General features: G+C 36.4%; 1 protein-coding gene across 1 annotated transcript in view; it reads right to left on the bottom strand.

Annotated features, from left to right (window-relative positions):
• Positions 1-12,563, bottom strand: part of HDX (highly divergent homeobox) — a 296,641-nt gene that overhangs the window by 28,425 nt on the left and 255,653 nt on the right. The window contains exons 7-8 of the mRNA XM_056124159.1: positions 12,117-12,193; positions 9,138-9,221 (exon numbers count right to left, since the gene is read on the bottom strand). Coding sequence (XP_055980134.1) covers positions 9,138-9,221; positions 12,117-12,193 — 161 coding nt within the window. The remainder of the gene's footprint in view (positions 1-9,137; positions 9,222-12,116; positions 12,194-12,563) is intronic.

Genomic DNA, 12,563 nt, shown 5'->3' with positions numbered 1-12,563 from the left:
AGGCCCATCCCCTATCCTTTAAGGCCTGGAGTTTACCATCACTGCACTTCTTATTGGGTTTTGGAAGAGTTGGCGGCAGCAGGGGATATTAGGATGCAGATGCTGGGAGATGCCTACCCTGATCTAAGGCACCTGGTGAAGTCGGCCTGACTTAAAGTCCAGAGGCATCTCTTCAGCGAGCGAGCTGCTAGGTTTGGAGATTCTTTTGTGTGTCTCTAGGTCATGGCCCTTGTTTCCATCTTTTCCAGAGAGATAAACTATTGGCATATGCCCGCCCTGCCGGGCGCACCCACTTGCCCACATGCTTCACCATGGGCCCTAATTGGGGCTTTTGATCTCTTTAGAGATTTATGGGTCTCTGAAATAAGGCCAATAATGAGCTTGTACAGCTGAGCTGGAGGTGGTTTGTGGCACAAGGAAATGAAAACATATTCGATGTTCATGAATTGGAAGGATCAACTTTGTCAAAATGACATACTTTAAAAAAATTATACACCTCCCTCCTGAACAGCCCAAGAAATCCTAGATGGAGGCTCTTCTTCTCCCAACTTCAAATTATACCATAATAAGGAGTAGCAATCAAGACGGTTGTGGTGATACAATCAGGACAAATTATCAGACCAATGAGAGTCTAGATACTAGTCCTCAAGCAAATGGACAATTAATATTTGATAAAAAGAGCAAAAATTATGAAGTGAAGCAAGGAAATCTTCAACAAATGGTGTTGGGAGAACTTATCAGTCACAAGCCAAATAAATTTATGCAGACTCCTTTCTAAAACAATGCACAAGAACGAAATCAAAATGGATTAAAATTCTTGATATCAGACTGGAATCCATAAATTATATCAAGGAAAACATAGGTAGAACTCTCCATGACACTAACACAAGAGGTATCTTTTTCAGTGATTCATGTAATTGCCAAGAAAACTGAAATTAAGATAAACGAATGAGACTAAATAAAACAAGAAGTTTCTGAACTATAATGAAACTATGACCAGAAAAAAATACATCTAACAGACTGGAAGAGAACATTTTCTTAGCACTCATTATATAAAGAGTTAATATAAAAGATTATATATCTGCACTAAGAACTTTACAAGAAATAAAAGAACCCCATTAAAAATAGAAGGGAGATGAACAGAACCTCCCTCAATGAAGTCACACAAATGGCAAAAAGTTACATGCAAAACACTATACTATACATCAGCCTTACATCAGGGATATGAAAATCAAACCAATGAGGTGTTATCTCACACCAGTGAGATTGGCACACATCACAAAGCACAAAATCAACTAGTGTTGATTGGAGAAAAGGGATGCTCATTAACTGCTTGTGGTAATATTTACTGGTCCAGCCTTTATCAATAACAATATGGGCTCTCCTCAAAACACTAGGAATCAATCTACCATATGACCCAGCAATTATTCTCTTTATTTTTTCATGTGAATCATCTTTTTTCTTTAATTAGTGAAACACCGTGAGGTACAGTTGTAGGCTTACAAGTTGTTGTGCTTGGGTTTCAGTTATACAATGATCGAGTACCCATCCCATCACTAGTGTCCATTCTCCACCCCCACCATTACCAGTATCCCTCCCACCACCCCATCCCCTATCCCACCATGCCTCTGTGGCAGGGCATTCCCTTTTGTTCTATCTCTGGTTTTGGTTGCTGTGGTCTGCAGAAAGACATTGGGTGGCAATCATGTTCGGTCCATAGACTACTCTCAGCAGGCATCTCCCATCCTGGGCAGATCTTCCCAGCACCCTTTATTTGGTGCTCCCTTCTCTATCTGAGCTGCCTTTACCCCAAGAGTGTGCAGCTGGCCTCTAAGCCATGGAGTGAAACCTGGTATTTATCACAGATGTTCTTGGGCGTTAGTCTCTTATTTTGTTACTTTATGTTACCCAGATGAATGCCATCTTTCTATGTCTGTCCCTCTCTTTCTGACTCATTTTTCTTAAGCATAATATTTTCCATGTAGTACCACTTGTATGTAAATTTCATGACTTCATTTTTTGCTAACTGCTACATAGTACTCCATTGTGTAGATGTACCAAAGTTTCTTTAACCAGTCATCTGTTCTCGGGCACTCAGGTGTTTTCCATATTCTAGCTATTGTAAAGAGTGCTGCAATGAACAAACAAGTGCAGATGTCTCTTCAACTATACTTTTTAGCCTCTCCGGGGTATATTACCAGGAGTGGTATTGCTGGGTCAAATGGGAGCTCAATTTCTAATTTTTTGAGAGTTGTCCACACTGTTTTCCAAAAGGGTTGAACCAGTCGGCATTCCCACCAGCAGTGAAGAAGGGTCCCTTTCTCGCCGCATCCGCACCAACACAGGTTGCTTTTGTTTTTTTGAATGTGGGCCAGTCTCTGTGGTGTGAAATGATATCTCATTGTTGTTTTGATCTGCATCTCCCTGATGATTAATGATGTAGAGCATTTTCTCATGAGCCTTTTAGCCATTCAGATTTCTTCTTTGAGAAAGACTCTGTTCATTTCATTGCCCCACTTTTTGATGGGGTTGGATGATTTCTTCTTGTGGATTTCAACCAGTATTTTGCATATCCTTGATATCAACCCCTTGTCGGATGTGTATTTGGTGAATATCCTTTCCCATTCTGTAGATTGTCTTTGAATTTTGTTCACTGTTTCTTTTGAGGTGCAGAAGCTTCTTAGTTTAAGATAGTCCCATTTGTCTATCTCTTTTTTCACTTGCTTGGCCAGTGGCGTGACATCTTTGAAGATACCATTAGCTTCAATGTCATGGAGGGTTTTGCCAACTTTGTCTTCAGTGTACCTTATGGATTCCGGTCTGATGTTGAGGTCTTTAATCCACTTTTATCTTACTTTTGTACATGGTGTTAGGCAGAGATAGGTGTTAGGCCCAGTTTTTTGCATGTAGTCGTCCAGTTTTGCCAGCACCGTTTGTTAAAAAGGTTTTCCTTACTCCACTTGGCATTTCTTGTCCCTTTATCAAAGCATGTGAATCATCTTAAGATAGAGCATTACAAAGCTGTCCATGATTGGGTTTCAGTCATACAATGTTCCAACATACATCCCTCTACCAGTGTAATTTCCCAGCACCAATGTCCCCTCCCACCCTCCCAAATCCCCCACCCCAGGCTGCCTCTATGGTAGGCAACTCTCAACTCTCTCTCTTTATCTCTCTCTCTCTCTCATTTTAGGCATTATGGTTTACAATACAGATGCTGAAAGGTATATCCTTTTACCTACTTTCAGCACTCAGTTTAGAGGGATTATTTCTTTTTTTCTTTTTTGGGTCACACACAGCGATGCACAGGGGTTACTCCTGGCTCATACCCTCAGGAATTACTCCTGGGGTTGTTCTGGGGACTATGTGGGATGCTGGAAATCGAACCAAGGCAAACAACCTACCCGCTGTGCAATCGCTCCAGCCCTTGGAGTGATTTTTTCTAACTATTGTTGTCATACTGTATCCTAATTTTTCTTGTTTACCCTCGGAGCATCCGCAAAACACTTGTGGTAATTTCTAATCATTGACCAGTCCTCCTGGATCCTCTTCCTCTCTTTTCTCTGGCCTTGGATAATAGTCTCATGCAATTTTTTATATCACACAAATGCATGCAGTCATTCTATATCTGTCCCTATCCCTCTTACTCATTTCACTGAGCACTATACACTCCATATTCATCCATTTATAGGTGAATTTCATGATCTAATTTTTTCTTAACAGCTGTAGAGTATTCCATTGTGTAGATATTCCATAGTTTCTTTATCCATTCTTCTGTTTTCGGGCATTCAGATTGTTTCCAGTTTCTGGATATTGTGAATAGTGCTGCAATGAACATAGAGGTGCCGATTTTGTTTCCACGCTGTGCTTTTGGATCCCCAGGATATATTCCCAGAAGTAGTACTGCTGGGTCAAACAAGAGTCCAATTTCTAGTTTTCTTGAGGAATGTCCATATAGTTTTTCAAATAGGCTGGACCAGTCAACATTCCCACGAGAAATAAATGGGAGTCCCTTTCTTCCCACATCTGCGCAGCACTGGTTGTTCTTCTTCATTTTTTATGTATGCCATCTCTGTGATGTGAGATAATATCTCACTGCTGTTTTGATTTGCATCTCCCTGATGATTAGTGACATAGGACATTTTTTTCATGTCCCTTTTAACAATTTGAATTTCTTTGAAAAAAAATTCTGTTCATTTCTTCTACCTATGTTTTATAGAGTTAGGAAGGTTTTTCTTGTAAAATTCTACCACTGTCTTGTATATCTTTGATATTAACCCCTTATCAGATAGGTTTTGGGTGAATAGTTTTTCCATTCCGTAGGCTATCATTGTTACTTGATCACTGTTTCTTTTGAGGTGCAGAAGCTTCTTTGTTTAATGTAGTCTCATTTGTTAATCTTTGCTTCCACTTACTTGGTCAGTGGTGTTTCATTTTTGAAGATGTCTTTGGCTTCAATATCCTGGAGGGATTTTCCTACTTTTCTGCTATGTACCTTATGTATTCATGACCAAACAATTTTACTTCTACCCAAGAGGCTGAAGAATGTATTTAAAAAAGAACTTTTCATTACTATTTTCTGTAATAGTTTTCACAGTACACAATCTCTGTATACAAATCAAGTGTCCAAGAACAGACAATTAGATAACAAAACTTTGTTATATATAAAATGGAGTACTACTAGGCATTATGGAAAGACAAGTTCATAGATCTGTTGTTTTCTACTAGATGTATCTGAATAATATCATGCTGATTAAAGTTAGTCAGATGGAGATGAACAAATATAGAATTATTTCTCTCTTATATGGGATTTAAGAAATGTAGTAGGTATAACAAATATTCAGTGGCAGCAGAAACAGTGAATTGATTTCTAATAGGATATGGAACAGGGCTGACTAGGATGTGGAGGCCACTAAGACAATGGATTAGGGAAATGGATACTCTGGAGGATGTTATGATTATGGATTGTGTCAGAAATAAGACCCTCTTTAGTATAAAATGGTGCCTAAATTTAAAAATAAATGAACATTTATTTTTCTATAACATATTTATCTTTAAAGTTCTGCTTTTTAATTACTCATTGGTGTATTAAAAGTGCTGATTGGGAAGATCTTTCTAGTACAGGTAATATTTATCACAATTATTACAGTTCATTTGAATTCACACATTCCTTTTGATTTATGCTCATAGTTCATAGGAAACATTCTGAAAACATTATTCCAAGTGCTGGAGAGATATTAAAGCAGATAAGTTTCTTGTGTTGCAAGAAGAAGAAGGAGAAGAAGAAGGAGAAGGAGAAGGAGAAGGAGAAGGAGAAGGAGAAGGAGAAGGAGGAGGAGGTGGAGGAAGAGGAGGAGAAGGAGGAAGAAGAGGAGGAGAAGGAGAAGGAGAAGGAGGAGGAGGAGGAGGAGGAGGAAGAGAAGAAGAAGAAGAAGAAGAAGAAGAAGAAGAAGAAGAAGAAGAAGAAGAAGAAGAAGAAGAAGAAGAAGAAGAAAGTCAATTCGTATTTGAAAGTCAGAGAGCAACTCTCAGTATCCGTATATCTTATTTGTCATGTATATTTTCTTCCTCCTTAGTATTTAAACGTCTTTAAAAAAGTGTTGTAATAATCCAACATTGCATCTATCTTATTTGTAGAGTTTATTTTTTCAAGTTTATTGTGCACATCCTCTATTACAGACAGTAATTTATGTATGATTTTGATACATTTTAAAAAGTACATGAAATGCATGTGAGAGAATTTAATAAATTAACATTAGATACTGAATTTCACTAAACAGCACCTATTTCATTTTCTTGATAAAATCTCCCTACGTTCCAACTTAAGCTTTGGTAACTCTACTCCAAATCATTGTAAGGCATATGAAGGCTTCATGTAGACTGACACTATGAATTCTGAGCAGACAATTAATGATATCCAATATGTGGTGTGATTTTATGATAAAGATCCTTATGCATCAGATACTTAGTTCAATAACGTATTTAGTAAACATTTTAAGTTATTAGAAGTCTCATAATATAAATTTCTAGCAATATGTATCAATCACTGTATCACTGTATCACTGTCACTGTCATCCCGTAGTTCATTGATTGACTCAAGGAGGTGCCAGTAACGTCTCCATTTGTTCTGGCCCTGAGATTTTAGCAGCTTCTCCTTATTTGTCTTTCCCAACGCTGCCATATTGGAGGCTCTTTCAGGGTCAGGGGAATGAGACGCATTATTGTTACTGTTTTTGGCATATCGAATACTCCACAGGTAGCTTGCCAGGCTCTGCCGTGTGGGCAGGATACTCTCGGTAGCTTGCCGGGCTCTCAGAGGGGTATCTATCTATCTATCTATCTATCTATCTATCTATCTATCTATCTCTCTTCGATTTGTTGTCCACTGTCTGAACCCCATCAAATATGGTGTGGTATTTATGGAAAATGGATAATGGATAGGAAGTGTCTTATAATGTGTCAGGAATATGTTCACTCATATGTGAGGCTCAGCCCGAGTGTGTGGAAAGCAACCTGGAGCGCGGTGGTGGTTGGGTAGTGAAGGTCTGCTGCTGGGGCTGGGTCCCTTGGGTCGGGAAGGGCTCTCACCCGCCCCCCTCTGGGGTGCCCTGAGTGAAAACAGCCTTGAAACGATTCCCATGTATCAATCAGAAGCCAAAAATGAGTATTTATGTGTGCAACAAAGAATACCAAGAATGTTTAGGAATTTTTATTGATTGAAACATAGTAGACCAATCTACCTTTTTAAATTTGATTTTAAATAAAAAACTAATTGAATAAGCGTATTAAATATTTCCAACGAAAAATTTATTGATCTCTTTTACTCAATTTAACAGTAATTCTGGTCACCTATGAGCTGGATACTATACCAGGTAATAAATAAATGAATAAGGTTAATTTTTGCTGATGAATATAATTACAAAAATCAACCAAATAATTTTGATTTCTAATTTTTTTGTTTTGGGACCTCATGTGGTGGTTAAGCAGGGCTTACTCATGGCTCTGTGCTCAAGGATTTAGCCTAGTGGTGTTCAGGATAATGTATTGGGTACCAGGGATTGAACCCTGTTTGACTATGTTCAAAGCAAGTGTCCTACATTCTGTGCTATCTCTCTGGCCCAACCGAGTTATTTTGATCTCCAGAATGGAACATGAGCACATATATGCAAATAAAGTACAGTAATAATCTCAGAAGAGATTACATTTTGTAACTGATAAACTTGTCTAAAATGATGATTAAAAATGATCACTAAAAACTGATTTATAAATTTCCACTTCCCACCTACTATAGAAATAAGGTAACACAATTCATTGGTTGAATGAAATGAATAACTTTAATAATGACAACAAAAATGATGTTTCCTCTAAAGGGTACTGCTATTTGAAAGTTAAAAACTCTATGGTGGATGATGATGTTTTATAAAAGATACCTAATGAGACAGAGAATGATCTTACCTTAAGCCATTTTTTTCCACAAGGAGAAAGTAAAGACCATTCAATATCTTTTAGAGTTCACTAAAAATGTTTATAAACATTTCTCAAACTCCACCCTGCCCCAGACTTTAACCCTAAACCTTTCAAATCAGCAGCACCTTAGATGAGAAAGGTCCTGGAAAGATTTCTCTGAGCTCAGGGCTTAACCCTATCCTGCTTGGAATAGTTCAGAATTGTGTAATCCAGTTCTCTTGTCTCAATAAGTTGTTACCTGTATCAAGTGGTGGCTTTCACACTTATGTTAAATATAACTTGGGCATTCAGTTACGTTAACAATATGAATATGCAATGAACCCTCAAACAACCTTTGTGTTTCAGAATCAAGAATTTTATAATCATGCTAGTTGTATACACATTTTATTTTATTTTATATTTTTGCTTTTTGGTTCACACCCGGCAATGCGAAGGGGTTACTCCTGGCTCTTCACTCAGGAATTACTCCTGGCGGTGCTCAGGAGACCATATGGGATGCTGGGAATCGAACCTGGGTTGGCCGAGTGCAAGGTAAACGCCCTACCTGCTGTGCTATCATTCCAGCCCCAGTATACACATTTTAAATATAGATTTTAATGTGAATTTTAGTTTGAAAATATATTTTAAAATAATTTCCTTCCGTTTACAATGTTCAGTATCATAATTTGCATATTTTAAAAATTTGAAATTATGCTCTATTTAATGACATGTTTATATTATAACAAAACTTTTCAGACTGAGAAAATAACAGCTGTTGCTTTCCTGATTAAATTTTATTTTGTGATACTCCATCAAAAATTTTTATGTGGAAAATATTTGTGTGATCGAAATTTCAGAATATATCAAAATTATCAAAGTTCTGCTTGAGCCATGGCTATACCTCAGTGGCAGAGCAAATAATTTTGCATGTGTGAGTCCTAGAGTTTCCATCTTGTGTACCATAGGGAAAATAAAGGGAAAGCTCATCTTTATTTATATTTGTTTAGAGACTGCTTTTTGGGATTGTTTATACTTAACCTAGAGACATATTCTTATATCTTTTAAAATAATCTTAAGAAATTAAAATTCAAGATAAAATAGGCAATTTTACTTTTTTTTTGCTTTTTGGTTCACACCCGGCGATACACAGGGGTTACTCCTGGTTCTGCACTCAGGAGTTACTCCTGGCGGTGCTCGGGGGACCACATGGGATGCTGGGAATCGAACCTGGGTCGGCCGCATGCAAGGCAAATGCCCTACCTGCTGTGCTATATATCCAGCCCCCAATTGTACATTTTTATTATCACTTAAAACTTATAAGTTGTGCCTATAGAGATAGTACTGTGGCCTGGGAACTCTCCTTGCACACAGCTAACCCAGTTTCCATCTTTAACACTGTTCTCAATTTGCTCCAGAAATGATCCCTGAACACAGAGCCTGAAGATACCTGGATGTGGCCCACAAAACAAAAAATAATACACACATACACAAAACATAAAAGACTACCACTAAAGAGTCAGCATTGCATTGTGTAATACCCTAACTGATAATCAAGTGGCCTGAGCAAAGCAGTGCAATAACCCAGTTATTTAACTTGTCAAATAGTGTTGAAGTAAAACCATTATAGAGATACTTTAAAATTACCTCATTCAACAACTCTTTATACATGTGGAATTTAATGTTACATTTACCTTATATTCCAAGAGAGAATTTACTTGTTCAACTTCAGAATTGCTTATCATGTCACTTTCCTCATCATCTAGTATTTCTATTTTCTATAACACAAATAGAGAAGTTGCCATAAATATGTCTGCTTGGTCATTATTATCATATTCTGAAATATACAGAACACCATGTTGCATTTAATGTTCACTTTGAATTATGGGTTATCTATCTAAATTATCTGGAATAAATTTTGATATCTCACAGGCTCTTCAATGTTACAGTAAATGTGTGTCTAAAAGCATTCCCCCCATCCTTCAATTGATTACTTCTTAATTAACTTGCATAAAGGGCTCTTTTCAGTTGAAGTCCCAATAAACCTCCTTGCATCTTCAGAATAAGTTTTATAAAAATAAGAAACGCCTACAAATTAAATACATTTTTTAAAAATTCACTTTACTTATAGTTAACTGGCTGTAGAAACAAAAGCAGAGATTGATAACATAATAATGAAAACAAAGCAATTTGAGATTGAGTGTTAGAGAAATTAAAGTTCTCTTAGTTTTACAAATGGAGGTACTGCAAGTTTTACAGTACCTTGTATAAGGTAGTGTTAGTTAAATTTATTTCATATAACATGTTACAATACCATAATAAGACTTTTGACCTGCTGCAGGCTTTGGAATCAGGAAGATAACTACAATGAAATTGCCTTCTACTGCTGCCTGAAGATAAGTCTAATGTATTTTAGCGCTTACAAAACCTCAGAATTCTACTTTATTTGATGTTGCTTTTGAATTCTCTTCATATTTGTATTAGTTCTTGATAAAAATAACTAAAAAATGTGCTGAGGAAAGCACTGATGACCACTGTATAGATTTGTATATGTAAATAGATCTTACAAGCCCTTATTATCTCTCATTATAATAGGGAAATTAAAAATTAAATGCAGAGAAATCCAAACTTTATTGGTTTAGAATTTTGTCGAAAACCAACTGTTCTTGAATAAAATCAACTAGTTAATGTGTCATATCTTCAAATGTTTCCTATAAAGGAGACATAATGCAGAGAAATTTGGGCTAAAATAAGTCATTATCAAGTTCTAATTTAGAAATAATTATATGTAAGTTATGTCGTATAACTCAACATTAAATTCTAAGAGATTATTAGAGATATAATTTTATATAAATATATTAATTTTTAAAAGTATGATTATTAGCTATTTTTCTATGATTTACATAGAAAAAACTTCTCTTCTTATAACCCTGTTGAATTTAATATTCAAGGCTCAAAAAAGCGAAATGGAAAAGATGTAATTCTAAACTATATTGTTTTTCACTGTCACTGTCACTGTCCTCCCGTTTTTCATTCGATTTGCTCGAGCGGGCCCAGTAACGTCTCCATTGGAGACTTTGTTGTTACTGTGTTTAGCATATCGAATACGTCACGGGGAGCTTGCCAGGCTCTGCCGTGCGGGCGAGATACTCTCGGTAGCTTGCCAGGCTCTCCGAGAGGGATGGAGGAATCGAACTCGGGTCGGCCATGTTGGCTGCGTGCAAGGCAAACGCCTTACCGCTGTGCTATCGCTCTAGCCCTTTATATCTTGAGGAATTATCAATAACTTAGATGGTTTAGCTTTTAAACGTTCACTAATGTGGAAGCCCTCTGTAAGTAAAAGAAAGCATGACTTTTCAGTTGTATAATTTCATAACTTTTTTAAAAAACTTTTTATTAGTGAAACACCATGAGGTACAGTTGTAGATTTACAAATTTTTGTGCTTGGGTTTCAGTTATATAATGACCAAGTAGCCATCCCTTCACCAGTGCCCATTTTCCACCACCACGGGTACCAGTATTCCTCCCATCCCCCATCCCCCCATCCCACCTGCCTCTTTGACTGGGCATTTCCTACCCAGCCAAAGGGCGTTTCCAAACGCCCTACCGCTGTGCTTATAGCTAAACAAAAAAGCAAAGTGACATTTAACTTTATTTCTAAATTTTTAGGATCTTTTCTAGCTTTCTTGATAGATCCAATATATAAATAATGTTGTAAAAGAGCTGCTTTGAAAAGTATCATTTTAATATGAATAATAAAGTTCAACATAAGGAAGAAAAATTTTCAAATATTGTATAGATAAATATGGTCTGAAGAGAGAGATTGAGTCAGGAGTCTTTGTATACAAGTCTTAGAATTAACAAAGACTTCCTTCATAATTTTAGCCTAGTACCTGTTTTATTTCTTCCGTTGGCCAAAGAAGAAATCTGTTACATTTTAGTAATGGTATTGAAAGAATAATAGCTGGTTATGTAAATGTTTTAATTGTAGTAAATACTTGGTTCTTAGATTTATAAAATTTTCAAATAAAGCATGAAGTATGAATCATAGATATGCAAATTTTATTTTTCAGTCCATCAAATGTATATAATTCTATCAAATACACCCGCTTTTGTTTGTGAGGAAGACTTCATTCTGAAATTACTGAAATAATCCAGAAGCAGAAGGAAAACCATTGAATGATAGCACTCATCTGTGGCATATAGAGACAAAAATAAAATGTATAAACAATATCAATTACACCTGGATTTACACCAGATCTAGATCTAAGTATATCAGGCTTTGGTAGAAGTAGTTGGACAACTGAAATTAACACATGGGCATAGGTGGAGGGTTTAGGGCACACTGGTGGCGATAAGTTAGGTAACAGTATGTGCTGATACCGTAACTGGCAATCAACAAACAGTGGAGAGTAAAGTTGGGGTGAAGGAAGATCAGATTATTGTTCAGGAATAGAGGGTAATGGACACTCTGGTGGTGTTGGTGTTGGTGTTGGTGTTGGTGTTGGTGCAGTAACTTTGCACATCAATACTATAAACTTAAACACTATTGTAACCATGTTCCCCAAACTACATAATAATGGTGTTGTCACCAATTAGAAACATATCCTTGTTCTACAACATCTAAGAGGGAAAGAATTTCAGAATGTACATACCACATTGAATGTACATACCACATTTTCTGTGGATAATGCATGGTGTCCCTCCTCTTGAGACCGTTCTTCATTTGGAACCACGTCATTGGACTCTTCTATATAGAAAAAAAACAATTATTTAATTTGTTAACGATTTAAAAATTCTTTCTTAGAGATAAATTCTTGACACAAATGCATTAATTAAAAAAGATATATGTGAAATTATTACAGGTCTTAGTATAATCATAAGAATATGGAAATAATCCAAATGTACAGTGAAAAGTGACAGATTAATGGATAAAATAACTTATATATGAGTACTGTATATTTATATATAAAACACATAAACATATATATTCATCTATAAAATGATGAAATTTTGCAGTTGCTGCAATAAGGAAAGAACTGGAAGGTATCTTATTAAGTGAAATAATTCAGAAGGTGAACTAACAAACGATCTCACTTATCTGTGGTATAGAGAAAGAC

The sequence above is a fragment of the Sorex fumeus genome, unplaced genomic scaffold (genome assembly GCF_029834395.1).
Source record: "Sorex fumeus unplaced genomic scaffold, SorFum_2.1 ptg000050l, whole genome shotgun sequence".
Lineage (NCBI taxonomy): Eukaryota > Metazoa > Chordata > Mammalia > Eulipotyphla > Soricidae > Sorex > Sorex fumeus.
The sequence above is the reverse complement of the archived record's forward strand: the minus strand, read 5'-3'. Positions and strand labels throughout refer to the sequence as shown.